Consider the following 16,797-nt stretch of genomic DNA (forward strand, 5'->3'; position numbering starts at 1 on the left):
CTGGCTGAAAAATTGAACTCGGAATAAAACTGATCCAACACTCCAGTTAATGACTTGTGAAACTAAGATGTTCAGCCATCAGCCTCATCTTTAATTTGTATTTAATGCCAATTAGCATGTACAACCAGTTGAAAATAATACAAGAAAAAACTAAATAATTATGAGATCATTTACTACGAGGAATGAAACTGACACTAAAAATGACAACTTCAAAAATAAAAGCAGAGTTGAAACGATCAAGTTTATTTATTTAATAATCACTCAGAACAGCATCAATCACAAACCATAATCACTAAATACATTTTTTATCAGAAAAAAACAAAGAAACTGAAATTAAATACATCAGTGCATGAACCTGTTCAACAGAGTTATCATGTCTGACAGTGATTTTGAAACAAGATGAGTGTGAAAGAAAAAAAAAAACTTTTATGATGATTTTGATTCAGAGGTTATTGTTGGCATTAAGTCCAGTCGGACTAGTGATTATATGCCCGAACATCCCAGCTCTCCAACCCTGATGGAGGGCGTGATTATCTCATTGATCTACAGCTGATCAGATCAATAAGTGCATGGATACTTAGCGACTGATCTGATTTTCATGGTGATAGTCTTAAGGGAGTAGTTCCAGTCTTTCCATGCGGGCCATTGGATTGGGAAACTTACACCGTTCCAGACACTATTAGTGCCATCAGGTGCGTACAGGCCGTTGGGGTTTGCTTGGTTGCAGTCTCTGTACCAGAATCCACCAAGACAGTGGTGAGCACAGTTTTTATCCCACACATCCAGGTCTTTGTCAAAGGTGGTGAACTTCATGGAGTTGAAGTATGTTAAACTGTCACCTAAACAACAGAGTAAAATGTAATCTCCATTTGGAACGGGGGGAAAATAGCAGCTAATTCAGCTAAAAGAAATTTGCTTGTTTATACAGTGAAATCAGTGAAAGTGCTAAATTTTTCTAATTTCTAAAATTATTTTTACAGAATTCACAAAAACCATGTAGTATTTTTTAAGCCTGTTTGTCCACAGTGTAACATTCGGCCTTCACCTGGCTCATTGTTGAAGACCTAAAAGTAAGAAAAGGAAACATTTCCACTGAAGTGACCCTCACCTGCCGTTCCTCCTGTGAAGCCGCCCAGATCCAGCTGATATCCTTCCCTCTCAGAGTCGACGAAGAAAGACGAATACTGAGCAAAGGCCTCCCCTCCCTCAAAGTCCTCCATGTCCACCCGCAGCTCGTTCTTCTTCCTCATCGTCAGCAGGAAGATGTTGTCCAGACCTGAGGACACACACACACACACACACACACACACACACACACACAGCTCTGATTCCACTTCACCTCTTGCACCAAGGCTCTATAATATTTTTATACTTTCAGTTTCACTCCTAAATGCTCCGCTGTGTTCACCAGCCACTCACTGACTGTCTGACTGACATGTGTACAGCTTCTTTTCTTTTCTTTTTTGTCAAATCTGCTGCCTGTAGTGACTGAAAACAGCGTAATGAGAGCATATTTGATCCACAGATACTTTAATATACCTGTAATTCTCCCTCTAGGACTCACCCAGCCAGTGCTCCCCTGCTACATTCCCAAATCCGTTCTTGTAATGTTCCCATGGCCTGTAGAAGTTTTCACTCCCATCCAACCTCCTCTGAAAGACCTGAAAGGGAGAATCACAACAATTCAGTCAACTAAAATAAAACTGTATTCAATTAGCAGGACTTGAGATCACTGAAGAAAAATCTTTTCAACTGAACCAGGTGAGTTTGATGACTATCTGGTCTGTAAACAGCAATCACAGTTGCTGTAGTGTCTTTTATTTTTCTGTCACACTGTGCTCTGTCACATGTTTAAGTGACAGAGATTCCTGATATGAACATCATCACAACAAACTGCTGCGGTGATGGACTAACTCAATTATACAACATGGACACTGGTAACTTTCTCAGACTTTCTAAAAACAAGTGTTTGCTGCTGTAAATATTGTTTACTTGGGCTACTTCATGAGAAAATACATTTTAAAATGTTTTGTTGTTATTAGGCTATATTTAATTACAACATCAGGTAAACAAAATCAGGCATTTTTAGTTATTTAAATAAACTAATGCATTTTTTTTTCTATAAAGAAAAAGCTGCCACAGGATGTGAACTCTGACAGCTGACTAATCAGATGATGATCATTTAAGTGAGAAGTCTCAAAGGAGAGAAGTCACAACACTTGTTGAAAACTGAAACAATACTTTTTTTTTTTATCAATGGCTCCACTTTTGTTTTGGCTTTTTAAGTCTCATCATCAAATCTGAACTCTAATCAGATATGAGGTGTAGTGTACTGACGGTCCATCTGCCCCCGTCAGTGTCCATGTCACAGAGGACGTGCAGGGGTGAGGTGGGGCCTCCTGGGTAGATGGTGTACACCCCACTGGAGCTGGTGTTGTCATGGCGATACACGTCATCACAGTCAATGGGCAGGTAGCTCTGGTCCGCTGCCACCGAAACCAGCAGCCCCACTAACAGTGTTACCTGGGTAGACAATAATAATATGATAATGAACTTTATTTATATATTAATTTAGGGGTTCAGCATCATGTGTGATCCAACATGTCAAAAGCAGCGCTCAAGTCGAGAAGGATCAGGACTGAGGAGTCACCATTGATGCACTTTGTAATAATGTATTAAATTTACATCTCATGATGTAATAACGCCACATTTTGTAATAATCTGACATATTTTGTAATAAAATTCTTGAAGGCAATATAAACTTTTTTTTACGCAGCAGTTTGAAAAAGAGCATTGTGCTCGAAACGTCACTATGCTATTAAATCCTTGAAAGGGAGCTCTTATGGTGTGCAGATTTTTTCTTAGTTCTGGCAATATAAACTTTGCCACATTTTGTAATTAGTTGTTACATAATGCACCAAATTATTACAAAATGCAGATATTGCATTAAGAAAATGTAATAATATGATGCATTATGTACCAACAATGGTTATCATATATTGCATTCAAGAATTTTATTACAAAATGCGGCGTTGTTACATCATGACAGTTTTCTCATAAAATGTACAACTTTATTCTCAAAGTCTGTGATTTTTCTTTCTCAACGTGGCCCTAATACTGAGTCATAACAAACTATGTTAAACACAGTGAAAAAGTTGATAGTTCCCATGGTGAATTAAAATGTATTGCTTTGTGTGACCACTGGGTTCAAACCCCAAAAATACTCAGTTAACTGTGGTAGATCAGTGTGAAAACAAAAAATATTTACAAAATAAGCATTAATCCTTTATTAAAATGGTTGATATTTTAGACAAACTTTCTCCTGATTCAGTAATTAGCATGTGCATCAGTATGAAACAGAAACTACTTACACAAAAGCAGATACACAGAATATTTAGTGTAAATTAAATGTGAGAGAGTCAGCTGCTCAACTTACCCAAAGACCCATGTCGCTGTCGCGGAGGTGAAGGGAAAAACTCTGAAAGGTTGGAGACTCGAAAGTGGAGATGTCTGCCGTGGTCCTGTTTTTATACAGGTTATGTTGGGTAAAAAAAAAGGAAAAGCATGATAGAGAAGGAAGGGGTGAGTGTGAAGCGTGGGAAAGAACTGTTAAGTTCGCGTGTGCAGCCACCTGCAGGGGGAGTGAAGGTCGGGCAACGTAGATAACGGCAACCTGCAAAATAAAGTGTAGCAATAACATAAACAATTTGCCAACAACCATATATGAAGGAGACAGATGTTTAGCCTATCTGTTAACTGTAAAACTTATAATACTCATTTTTGTGGTTCAATACATTGACAATTATTAAAGTTGAGCACTTATTGAGGATTTATTTTGCGGTCTGACTCATATAATACATACTTTTAGTTTTTAGTATTTTTAGTTTCTGATTTTAAGTATACAACTGTTTCTGATAAACACACAACGATAAATTGCTAAAAAAAACTCCTACTTGTTCTGACCTTCTGAAACTCTTTACCTACTGATTGTCTTGTCATTACCATCTGCTGTAATCATGCATTGTATGTCATTTTTACTTTAATGAGACTTTCAAGTCTCACAGGGGGGAATGTTGCGTGAAAAAGGGAAAAGTTCTGAAAAAGTGAGGTGGGATGAGTGCAAAGCGTGGGAAAGCACCGTTAAGTTCGCGTGTGCAGCCACCTGCAGGGGGAGTCAAGGTCGGGCAATGTAGATAACGGCCACCGGCAAGATAGAGTGGTGCCAAAGACGCTGAACTTGGGTGAACTCGCTACGTGGCAAAATGTGATACAGTCGCCGTATAGGGTGGAGACTATGTTGATGAAAGATCGCAACATGACATCTGGACAAATCACAGGGCGTACACTGGGGAAGAAGTGTCATGTTCACCTCTCATTTTAATAAGAAGGCAGGGCTTTTACAGTGCAGTATAAAAACAAAGTCACAGAGATAAGAAGTTTAGTCTGGTCCGGGACAGGCTCGGCTTTATGTCCATTTTTTTGGGGTGTAAACTCTAATGCACTGAACTTCGTCTCCGTCTTTTCTAATCATTTTTGTGAAGTTATATTGACGCTTTGATGAGTATTTTTCTGACTTTTTGAACACTTTTGGATACTTTAATTTGTATCATTGAATGCGGGAAATAAAGATCCTCGATCACAACTGGCCCTGTTTTGGATCCTAATTTTTTCTCCAACAGTGAATGAGGAGGAGGAAGAGGAGAAGGTTGAGGAGGAGCAGGGTCGGGAAATTATCATTAGATTTATTTTGAAGATACAACTTGAGGTGGAAAATGTACTTGTTGCAGCAGCAGATGAAAAACAAGAAAGGTAAAAAAAAAAAAAAAAAAAAAATTAAAGACACATTGTAGCCTAACGTTTAGACGTATATTACTGATATAAATCTTTGGACAGATATTCATGGTTCCCAGATGTCAAATCATTATAATTTTAATCCTTTAGTGCCACTATGAAGTTAGTGTTGTGAACTTTAGACACATGATCCAAACAGGATGAACTGTGATGACTCTGATGATCACACGACTTCTTCTTCAGCACCATCATCTGCTCAATTTTTTCATTTATCCAACACTCCAGTTTATGACTTGCAAACTAAAGATGTTCCAATCAGTCTCATCTTTATTTGTATTTAGTGCTAATTATTAGCATGTACAACTAGTTGAGAAAAAGAGAGGAAAAAATGAACTCCTTATAAATAACAGTGAGATCATTTTCTACGTGGAATAAAACTGATATTAAAAAATGACAACATTGAAGTTAAAACAATCAAGTGTATTTATTTGATAATCACTCAGATCAGCATCAATCACAAACAATAATCACTGAATAAAATCTTTGATATGAAAAAGAAAATCAGGAAACTGAATTTAAATGCATCAGGTATAAAAACATAGGAAGTGCATGCACCTGTTCAACAGAGATTTTGAAACAAGATGAGTGAGAAAGAAAAAAATAAAACACATTTTATGATCATTTTGATTCAGAGGTTATTGTTGGCATTAAGTCCAGTCGGACTAGTGATTATATGCCCGAACATCCCAGCTCTCCAACCCTGATGGAGGCAGGGCAGTTGCTAGGAATTCTGGGCCCCCTGAAAGAATATCGGTGTGGGCCCCTCTACCGTATTCATTGCCACCTTCGATTTTCTTGTTTTTCAGTGTTCTTGATGGTGTCTGGTGTAATACACCCAATTTGTTTCCTTTGTTACGATTAACGACCTAACAAGTCACAGTATTATTATGTAAATTATGTATTATAAGTTGTCTATATTCTATTACACCTCTGATTGCAAATACAGTGGGTACGGCAAGTATTCAGACCCCTTTAAAATTTTCACTCTTTGTTTCATTGCAGCCATTTGCTAAAATCAAAAAAGTTCATTTTATTTCTCATTAATGTACACTCAGCACCCCATCTTGACAGAAAAAAACAGGAATGTAGAAATTTAGCAAATTTTTTAAAAAAGAAAAATGCGGCAACATCAGGTGCGTACTCAACTCTCAACTCAACTCAACTTTATTTATATAGCACTTTAAAACAACCATAGTTGAAAACAAAGTGCTGTACATAGAGACATAAAACAATCAAAGGCAATCAAACAAATAAAACAGACAGTAGAATAGTTGTTTCATTGTTTTTAAAAGCAATTAGAAACAATAAAACAATAAATAAAAGCAAACCATAAAACGCTAAAACAAGAGCAGAGTCTCATGCAGAGTTGAAAGCCAGGGAGTAAAAATGGGTTTTAAGACTAGTTTTAAAAATGGACAGAGAGGAGACTTGTCTGATGTGCAACGGTAGCTCGTTCCATAATCTTGGAGCAGCAGTGGAGAAAGCTCTGTCCCCTCTGAGCTTCCGTCTGGACCTCGGTACCTCCAGGAGCAGCAGGTCAGCTGACCTGAGGCACCGAGCAGGAGCGTAGGGTTGAAGGAGCTCAGAGAGGGAAGGGGGGGCCAGACCATTTAAAGACTTAAAAACAAATAAAATAATCTTAAAATGGACTGTAAAGTGCACAGGCAGCCAGTGGAGGGAGGCCAGGGTGGGAGTTATATGCTCCCTCTTACGTGCTCCAGTTAGGAGGCGAGCGGCTGCATTTTGCACCAGCTGGAGACGTGCGAGGGAGGACTGACTGACTCCAAAACAAAGTGCATTGCAGTAATCCAGCCGAGATGTTATAAAGGCGAGGATCACTGTCTCAAAGTGCTTTAGTGTGAGGAAAGGCTTCATCTTTGTCAGCTGCCTAATCTGAAAGAAGCTGGACTTCACTACAGCACTAATTTGCCGATCCGATTTAAAATCACTGTCAATGTGGCCCTAATACTCCATGGTAACAAACTAAAACTGTTTAACATAGTGAAAAACTAGCTAGCTGAACAAAAGTTGATAGTTCCCATGTCACTTAAAATGCATTGCTTTGTGTGACCACTGGGTCCAAACCCCAAAATACTCAGTTAACTGTGGTAGATCAGTGTGAAATGTGCTTTCGTTTAAAGGTGCCACGGTATCCTGTTGAGTATTACACCTATCATGTGTAAGATCAGTGTGAAAACTGAAAATATTTACATAATAAGCATTAATTAATAATGGTTGATATTTCAGTGTGTTTTGACGATTGGACTTAATTATATTTGACGGGAATTGTCTACAGGCCGTTGGGGTTTGTGCTGTGGCAGCCACCGTACCAGAATCCACCAAGATAATACTGAGCAGAGTTTATATTCCACACATCCTGGTCTTTGTCATTGGTGGTGAACTTCATGGAGTCAGCGAATGATAAACTGTCCCCTAGAGACAACAGAGTCAAAATGTAATTTCCACTTGGAATGGAGGGGGAAAGATGCAATTAATCCAGCTAAAAGAAATGTGTTTGTTTATACAGTGAAATCAGTGAAACTGCTAAATGTTTCTATTTTCTAAAATTATTCTTACAAAGTTTAGTTCACAAAAATCATGTCGTATTTTTTTTAGCCTGTTTGTCCACAGTGTAACATTCAGCCTTCACCTGGCTCATTGTTGAATACCTAAAAGTAAGAAAAGGAAACATTTCCACTGAAGTGACCCTCACCTGCCGCCCTGTGGTCCTGTTTTTGTAGCCGGTCAGCCATTAAAAAAAATGTTTTATACAGGCTATATGTATATGAGGAGGAGGAGGAAGAAGAAGAAGAAGAGGAGAAGGATGGGGAGGAGCAGGGTTAGAAAATTATTATTAGCTTTGTTTTGAAGATACTGTAAAGCTCTGAGGTTGTTTCCGTCATAAATGCAGATAAGACAAGACTTTTTATTGATCCCACTGATGGAAAATGTACTTGTTACAACAGCAAATGAAAAACAACAAAGGTAAAAAATAAAATACTAAAAAGAGACATTGTAGTCTAAAGTTTAGACTTATACCAATACCAATCTTTGGACAGATACTCATCGTTTCTAGATGTCACATCATAATAACTTTTCCTCGAGTGCCACCATGAGGTTGACAGTAATGTTGTGAACTTTAGACACATGATCCAAACAGGATGAACTGTGATGACTCTGATGATCACATGACTTCTCCTCCAGCACCATCATCTGCTCAAATTCTTCATTTATCCAACACTCCAGTTCATGACTTGTGAAACTAAAGATGTTCCCATCAACCTCATCTTTAATTTGTATTTAATTCTAATTAGCATGTAGTACCAGTAGAAAATAATACAGGATAAATCTGAATCATTATGAGATAATTTTCTACAAGGAATTAAACTGATACTAAAAAATGACAACTTCAAAAATAAAAGCAGAGTTGAAACAATCAAGTTTATTTGATAATCACTCAGAACAGCATCAATCACAAACAATAATCACTGAATACATTTTTTTTAGAAGAAACTGTATTTCAATACATCAGTGCATGAACCTGTTCAACAGAGTTATCATGTCTGACAGAGATTTTGAAACAAGATGAGTAGGAAAGAAACAAAAAACACATTTTATGATCATTTTGATTCAGAGGTTATTGTTGGCATTAAGTCCAGTCAGACTAGTGATTATATGACCGAACATCCCAGCTCTCCAACCCTGATGGAGGGCGTGATTATCTCATTGATCTACAGCTGATCAGATCAATAAGTGCATGGATACTTAGTGACTGATCTGATTTTCATGGTGATGGTCTTAAGGGAGTAGTTCCTGCCTTTCCATGATCGCCATTCAATTGAGACATGATCATAGTTGACACCATCAGGTGCGTACAGGCCGTTGGGGTTTGCGTCGTGGCAGTTGCTGTACCAGAATCCACCAAGATATAGCTGAGCACAGTGTTGATCCCCATCGTTATCCTGGTCTTTGTCATATGTGGAGAACTTCATGAAGTTGTGGCGGGCCGTTAAACTGTCCCCTTGAAACAACAGAGTCAAAATGTAATTTCAATTTGGAACAGGGAAAAAGAATTGCAGTTAATTCAGCTAAAATAAATTTGTTTGTTCATACAGTGAAATCAATGAAACTGCCAATTTTTTCTGTTTTCTAAAATAATTTTTACAGAATTCACAATAATCATGTACTGTAGTATTATTTTAGCCTGTTTGTCCACAGTGTAACATTCAGTCTTCACCTGGCTCATTGTTGAATACCTGAAAGTAAGAAAAGGAAACATTTCCACTGAAGTGACCCTCACCTGCCGTTCCTCCTGTGAAGCCGCCCAGATCCAGCTGATATCCTTCCCTCTCAGAGTCGACGAAGAAAGACGAATACTGAGCAAAGGCCTCCCCTCCCTCAAAGTCCTCCATGTCCACCCGCAGCTCGTTCTTCTTCCTCATCGTCAGCAGGAAGATGTTGTCCAGACCTGAGGAGACACACACACACACACACACACACACACACACACACACACACACACACACACACACACACACACACACACACACACACACACACACACACACACACACACACACACACACACACACACAGCTCTGATTCCACTTCACCTCTTGCACCAAGGCTCTTTAATATTTCTATATGTTCAGGTTCACTGCTAAATGCTCCGCTGTGTTCACCAGCCACTCACTGACTGTCTGACTGAGAAGGGGTTCCTGCTGCAGGTTGTGCAGCTTCTTTTAGTTTTTTGTTTTAGTTTTTTTTGGTTAAAGCCGCTGCCTGTTGTGTAACAAGAGCATATTTAATCCATAGATACTTTATACCTGTAATTCTCCCTCTAGGACTCACCCAGCCAGTGCTCCCCTGCTACATTCCCAAATCCGTTCTTGTAATGTTCCCATGGCCTGTAGAAGTTTTCACTCCCATCCAACCTCCTCTGAAAGACCTGAAAGAAGAATCACAACAATTCAGTCAACCAAAATAAAACTGTATTCAATTAGCAGGACTTGATATCACTTTAAAAAAAAAGAAAGAAAGAAAAACTAAAAAATCTTTTCAACTGAACCAGGTGAGTTTGATGACTATCTGGTCTGTAAACAGCAATCACAGTTGCTGTAGTGTCTTTTATTTTTCTGTCACACTGTGCTCTGTCACATGTTTAAGTGACAGAGATTCCTGATATGAACATCATCACAACAAACTGCTGCGGTGATGGACTAACTAAATTATACAACATGGACACTGGTAACTTTCTCAGACTTTGTAAAAACAAGTCTTTGCTGCTGTAAATATTGTTTACTTGGGCTACTTCATGAGAAAATACATTTTAAAATGTTTTGTTATTATTAGGCTATATTTAATTACAACAAATAAAATTTCAGTTCAACAAAATCAGGCATTTTCATGTAATTAAATACACTAATGTTTTTTTAAAATATATTTTTCTATAAAGAAAACTGTGCCAGCTGCCACAGGATGTGAACTCTGACAAATCAGATGATGATCATTTAAGTGACAAGTCTCAAAGGAGAGAAGTCACAACACTTGTTAAACACTGAAACAATATATATACTGTATTTTTTTTTTATCAATGGCTCCACTTTTGTTTTGGCTTTTTAAGTCTCATTGTCAAATCTGAACTCTAATCAGATATGAGGTGTAGTGTACTGACGGTCCATCTGCCCCCGTCAGTGTCCATGTCACAGAGGACGTGCAGGGGTGAGGTGGGGCCTCCTGGGTAGATGGTGTACACCCCACTGGAGCTGGTGTTGTCATGGCGATACACGTCATCACAGTCAATGGGCAGGTAGCTCTGGTCCGCTGCCACCGAAACCAGCAGCCCCACTAACAGTGTTACCTGGGTAGACAATAATAATATGATAATGAACTTTATTTATATATTAATTTAGGGGTTCAGCATTATGTGTGATCCAACATGTCAAAAGCAGCGCTCAAGTCGAGAAGGATCAGGACTGAGGAGTCACCATTGCTGCACTTTGTAATAACGTATAAAATGTTCACCTCATGATGTAAAAATTTGCCACATTTTGTAATAAAATTCTTGAACGCAATATAAACTTTGCCGCATTTTTAGGCTAGTTGTTACATAATGCACCAAACATAATGACTTTATTCTCATAAATTTACAACTTTATTCTCAAAGTCTGTGATTTTTTCCCCCTCAATGTGGCCCTAATACTCAGTCGTCACAAACTGTTAAACACAGTGAAAAACTATCTAGCTAAACAAAAGTTGATAGTTCCCATGGTGACCTAAAATGTGTTGCTTTGTGTGACCACTGGGTCTAAACCCCAAAATACTCAGTTAACTGTGGTAGATCAGTGTGAAAACTGAAAATATTTATATAATAAGCATCAATCCTTTACTAAAATGGTTGATATTGCAGACAAACTTTCTACTGATTCAGTAATTTGCATTTGCATCAGGATGAAACAGAAACTACATACAGAAAGATACACACAATGTTTAGTGTAAATTAAATGTGAGAGAGTCAGCTGCTCAACTTACCCAAAGACCCATGTCGCTGTCGCAGAGGTGAAGGGAAAAACTCTGAAAGGTTGGAGACTCGAAAGTGGAGATGTCTGTCGTGGTCCTGTTTTTATACAGGCTATGTTGGGTAAAAAAAAAGGAAAAGCATGATAGAGAAGGAAGAGGTGAGTGTGAAGCGTGGGAAAGAACTGTTAAGTTCGCGTGTGCAGCCACCTGCAGGGGGAGTGAAGGTCGGGCAATGTAGATAACGGCAACCTGCAAAATAAAGTGTAGCAATAACATATAAACAATTTGCCAACAACCATATATGCAGGAGACAGATGTTTAGCCTATCTGTTAACTGTAAAACTTATAGTATTCATCTTTGTGGTTAAATACATTGACAATTTAAGTTGAGCAATTATTGAGAATTTGTAGTGTTTTTAATGCTACCACTTATGGGTTTCAACTAAATGCTGTCTGACTCACATACTTTTAATTTTTAGTATTTTTTTAGTTTCTGATTTTAAGTATACAACTGATTCTGTTAAACACACAATGATAAATTGCTAAAAAAACTCCTACTTGTTCTGACCTTCTGAAACTCTTTACCTACTGATTGTCTTGTCATTACCATCTGCTGTAATCATGCTTTATATGTAATTTTTACTTTAATGAGACTTTCAAGTCTCACAGGGGGAAATGTTGCGTAAAAAAAAAGGAAAAGCACAGAGTTCTGAGAACGTATAGAGGTGAGATGAGTGCAAAGCGTGGGAAAGCACCGTTAAGTTCTTGTGTGCAGCCACCTGCAGGGGGAGTGAAGGTCGGGCAATGTAGATAACGGCCACCGGCAAGATAGAGTGGTGCCAAAGACGCTGAACTTGGGTGAACTCGCTACGTGGCAAAATGTGATACAGTCGCCGTAGAGGGTGGAGATTATGTTGATGAAAGATCGCAACATGACATCTGGACAAATCACAGGGCGTACACTGGGGAAGAAGTGTCATGTTCACCTCTCATTTTAATAAGAAGGCAGGGCTTTTACAGTACAGTATAAAAACAAAGTCACAGAGATAAGAAGTTTAGTCTGGTCCGGGACAGGCTCGGCTTTATGTCCATTTTTTGGGTGTAAACTCTAATGCACTGAACTTCGCCTCTGTCTTTTCTAATCATTTTTGTGAAGTTTTATTGACGCTTTGATGAGTATTTTTCTGACTTTTTGAACACTTTTGGATACTTTCATTTGTATCATTGAATGTGGGAAATAAAGATCCTCGATTGCAACTGGCCCTGTTTTGGATCCTAATTTTTTCTCCAACAGTGAATGAGGAGGAGGAAGAGGAGAAGGTTGAGGAGGAGCAGGGTCGGGAAATTATTATTAGCTTTATTTTGAACTTTACAGCTTGAGGTGGAAAATTGACTTGTTACAGCAGCAGATGAAAAACAACAAAGGTAAAAAATAAAATATTCAAAAGAGAAATTGTAGCCTAAAGTTTAGACGTATATTACTGATATAAATCTTTGGACAGATATTCATGGTTCCCAGATGTCAAATCATTATAATTTTAATCCTTTAGTGCCGCTATGAAGTTAGTGTTGTGAACTTTAGACACATGATCCAAACAGGATAAACTGTGATGACTCTGATGATCACATGACTTCTCCTCCAGCACCATCATCTGCTCAATCTCTTAATTTATCCAACACTTCAGTTCATGACTTGTGAAACTAAAGATGTTCCCATCAGCCTCATCTTTATTTGTATTTAATGCTAATTATTAGCATGTAGGCTACTGCCAGTTGAGAAAAATAGAGGAAGAAATGAACTCCTTATAAATAACAGTGAGATCATTTTCTACACTGAGGAATAAAACTGATATTAAAAAATGACAACATTGAAGTTAAAACAATCAAGTGTATTTATTTGATTATCACTCAGATCAGCATCAATCACAAACAATAATCACTAAATACATTTTTTGATATGAAAAAAAAAATCAGGAAACTGAATTCAAATGCATCAGGTATAAAAACATAGGAAGCAAGTGCATGAACCTGTTCAACAGAGTTATCATGTCTGACAATGATTTTGAAACAAGATGACACTCAACTTTATTTATATAGCACTTTAAAACAACCATAATTTAAAACAAAGTGCTGTACATAGAGACATAAAACAATTAAAGGCAATTAAATAAATAAAACAGACAGTAGAATAGTTGTTTCATTGTTTTTAAAAGCAATTAGAAACAATAAAACAATAAATTAAAGCAAACCATAAAACACTAAAACACGAAAAGAGTCTCATGCAGAGTTGAAAGCTAGGGAGTAAAAATGGGTTTTAAGACTAGTTTTAAAAATGGACAGTGAGGAGACTTGTCTGATGTGCAACGGCAGCTCGTTCCATAATCTTGGAGCAGCAGTGGAGAAAGCTCTGTCCCCTCTGAGCTTCCGTCTGGACCTCGGTACCTCCAGGAGCAGCAGGTCAGCTGACCTGAGGCACCGAGCAGGAGCGTAGGGTTGAAGGAGCTCAGAGAGGGAAGGGGGGGCCAGACCATTTAAAGACTTAAAAACAAATAAAAGATCTTAAAATGGACTGTAAAGTGCACAGGCAGCCAGTGGAGGGAGGCCAGGGTGGGAGTTATATGCTCCCTCTTACGTGCTCCAGTTAGGAGGCGAGCGGCTGCATTTTGCACCAGCTGGAGACGTGCGAGGGAGGACTGACTGACTCCAAAACAAAGTGCATTGCAGTAATCCAGCTGAGATGTTATAAAGGCCTGGATCACTGTCTCAAAGTGCTTTTGTGTGAGGAAAGGCTTCATCTTTGCCAGCTGCCTAATGTGAAAGACGCTGGACTTCACTACAGCACTAATTTACCGATCCAATTTAAAATCACTATCAACGTGGCCCTAATACTCCATGGTAACAAACTAAAACTGTTTAACATAGTGAAAAACTAGCTATCTGAACAAAAGTTGATAGTTCCCATGTCACTTAAAATGCATTGCTTTGTGTGACCACTGGGTCCAAACCCCAAAATACTCAGTTAACTGTGGTAGATCAGTGTGGAAGCTGAGCATATTTACATAATAAGCATTAATTAATAATTAAAATGGTTGATATTTCAGTGTGTTTTGACGATTGGACTCAATGATATTTGATGGGTATTGTCTACAGGCCGTTGGGGTTTGAGCTGTGGCAGCCACCGTACCAGAATCCACCAAGATAATACTGAGCAGAGTTTATATCCGACACATCCTGGTCTTTGTCATAGGTGGTGAACTTCATGGAGTCAGTGAATGATAAACTGTCCCCTAGAGACAACACAGTCAAAATGTAATTTCCATTTGGAACAGGGGGAAAAATTGCAGTTAAGTTAATCCAGCTAAAATAAATTTGTTTGTATTGAAATCAGTGAAACTGCCAAATTTTTCTATTTTCTAAAATTATTTTTTTTTACAGAATTCACAAAAAAATATTTTTTCAGCCTGTTTGTCCACAGTGAAACATTCAGCCTTCACCTGGCTCATTGTTGAATACCTAAGTGTAAGAAAAGGAAACATTTCCACTGAAGTGACCCTCACCTGCCGCCCAGATCGAGCTGATATCCTTGATGTCCTGAAAAAGAGGAGGTGAAGGGAAAAGTGTCTCGAAAGTGGAGATGTCTGCTGTGGTCCTGTTTTTATAGCCGGTCAGCCATTTAAAAAAAAAGTTTTATACAGGCTATATGTATATGAGGAGGAGGAAGAAGAGGAGAAGGATGGGGAGGAGCAGGGTTAGAACATTATTATTAGCTTTGTTTTGAAGATACTTTAAATATTGAGGTTGTTTCTGTCATAAATGCAGATAAGACAAGACTTTTTATTGATCCCACTGATGGAAAATGTATTTTGTGTACTTACAGCAGCAAATGAAAAGCAACAAAGGTAAATAAAATACTAAAAAGAGACATTGTAGCCTAAAGTTTTGACTTATTATTATTATTAATCTTTATTGCAGACACAACAAGCGGTCCATATCAACAACAACAAACATGATAAAACAGATTTAAGAAGGAGAGAGAGAAAAAGACAGACACACAGATAGAGAATCAACTCTCCACATAATTCATAAGCAGGCTATCCCACCAGTGTTTTCTAAGCCTGGATGAATACCTATAGCAGCTAAAGCCCCAATAATGCTGTTCCCCGAGTCATCCAGGCGGCACATAAAACGATACATTACATTTTGTAGAAGTGCTTCACAATTGGGTACATTTAAAGGTACAGTATGTAAGAAATCTAAAGCAACTGGCTGTAAAATCGTCCTAATATGTAACAGAGACTCAGGAATAATGTTCATATAACATACTGAACTCACCAACAACAATCCTACAGCCAAGATATTCGCATTAAAAAATTTTTTTGCGGACCGCAAATCATGTTTATGTTTTGAATTTCTATGGTTGGCATGTGTCGCCACTCAGCGCTTTCTCCCTGTCACAGTGTCTGTGGCATTTCAGACTCTGGGTTGCCAGTTAGCTTCCACTGAGCTGCAAATACGACTGGGAGATAAAACGAGATTGTGAAAAAAAAGAGTGTGTTCTATTATCGGTTATTATGGTCATATTTGCTTGATATCACACGGTAGAAATAAGCGACTTGTCGCTCTGTCGTTTAGTAGGCTAGGACAGTTTGCTGTTGTGAGCTATAGCCTAGTTAGTTTGAGCTGCTGCTAACGCTAAAGCTAAAGGGAAGAATTACAAAGTGAAAGTTAGAAAAGAGGGAGGAAATGTGGCGAAATGGAGCCGATGGTGAATGAAGTGATTGTGAACGTGTGGAGCGGTTCATGAGAGGAGTCTGTCCCGGTCAGGTCGCCTGTCTCCGGTCGTCATGTTTTATGATCCGACGTCGGAAAGTGGAAGAGAACAGGAGCGGCTCGTGTCGTCTATTCTGCGGTAAGACGTCTCATATGGCTCATATGTGGCTCATCTACGGCGTGAGTAACACGCACTACGGCTCCGGTAGATGCGGGGTTACAATGTGTGTGTGCGTGTCTAGGTGTGTGTGTGTGTGTGTGTGTGTGTGTGTGTGTCAGCGCTGCACACACAGACACAGCGTCGGAGCGGTGAATGTAACAATAACTTGCAGATCACCTGAGTGACGTGAACTCCGCTCGTAGTTACTGTGAGTCAGAGCAATAAAACAGTGAGGTTGTTGATGAATATTTAGCTTTTTACTCTGCTTTGAGACTGACTGAGTGAGCAGAGCGGAGGTTAGCGCGTCGCTGTCTGGCAACCTGGAGTGTGGTGGGTAGGGGAGGGGGGACAACGCGCTGCTGTGTTTTGAATTTGACTGCAGCAACAATTTTGGCCACATTCTTACATATCGTACCTTTAAATAAACAAAGAGTTGGCTCGCACTGTGCCACCTGGGCACCTGAAGCAACAACCTCAGTCCATCATTGTTTTTGTCT

General features: G+C 38.7%; 2 protein-coding genes across 2 annotated transcripts; both read right to left on the reverse strand.

Moving 5' to 3' along the window:
• Positions 1–558: 558 nt before the first annotated feature.
• Positions 559–3,448, reverse strand: LOC146992160 (microfibril-associated glycoprotein 4-like). Its single transcript, XM_085789596.1, has 5 exons — positions 3,437–3,448; positions 2,338–2,523; positions 1,565–1,661; positions 1,109–1,276; positions 559–839 (listed from the first exon to the last, which is right to left on the reverse strand). The coding sequence occupies exons 1-5, from the start codon at positions 3,446–3,448 to the stop codon at positions 559–561; spliced, it is 744 nt and encodes a 247-aa protein (XP_085645722.1).
• A 5,149-nt stretch (positions 3,449–8,597) lies between these two features.
• On the reverse strand, positions 8,598–11,394 carry LOC146992161 (microfibril-associated glycoprotein 4-like). The gene is made up of 5 exons (XM_085789609.1): positions 11,383–11,394; positions 10,526–10,711; positions 9,703–9,799; positions 9,152–9,319; positions 8,598–8,872 (listed from the first exon to the last, which is right to left on the reverse strand). Exons 1-5 carry the CDS (start codon positions 11,392–11,394, stop codon positions 8,598–8,600), a joined length of 738 nt encoding a protein of 245 aa, XP_085645735.1.
• Positions 11,395–16,797: the final 5,403 nt, after the last annotated feature.

Source organism: Trachurus japonicus, chromosome 1, assembly GCF_045865225.1.
Source record: "Trachurus japonicus isolate A0001 chromosome 1, Traja_1.0".
NCBI classification, from domain to species: domain Eukaryota; kingdom Metazoa; phylum Chordata; class Actinopteri; order Carangiformes; family Carangidae; genus Trachurus; species Trachurus japonicus.

Coding starts and splice junctions, on each gene's coding strand:
- LOC146992160 (XM_085789596.1), bottom strand. Junction 1,277..1,564: donor AGCAGGGGAGCACTGGCTGG/GTGAGTCCTAGA, acceptor GTGTGTCCTCAG/GTCTGGACAACATCTTCCTG. Junction 840..1,108: donor CTTCACAGGAGGAACGGCAG/GTGAGGGTCACT, acceptor TCTGTTGTTTAG/GTGACAGTTTAACATACTTC.
- LOC146992161 (XM_085789609.1), bottom strand. Junction 9,800..10,525: donor CTGACGGGGGCAGATGGACC/GTCAGTACACTA, acceptor TTCTTCTTTCAG/GTCTTTCAGAGGAGGTTGGA. Junction 9,320..9,702: donor AGCAGGGGAGCACTGGCTGG/GTGAGTCCTAGA, acceptor GTGTCTCCTCAG/GTCTGGACAACATCTTCCTG.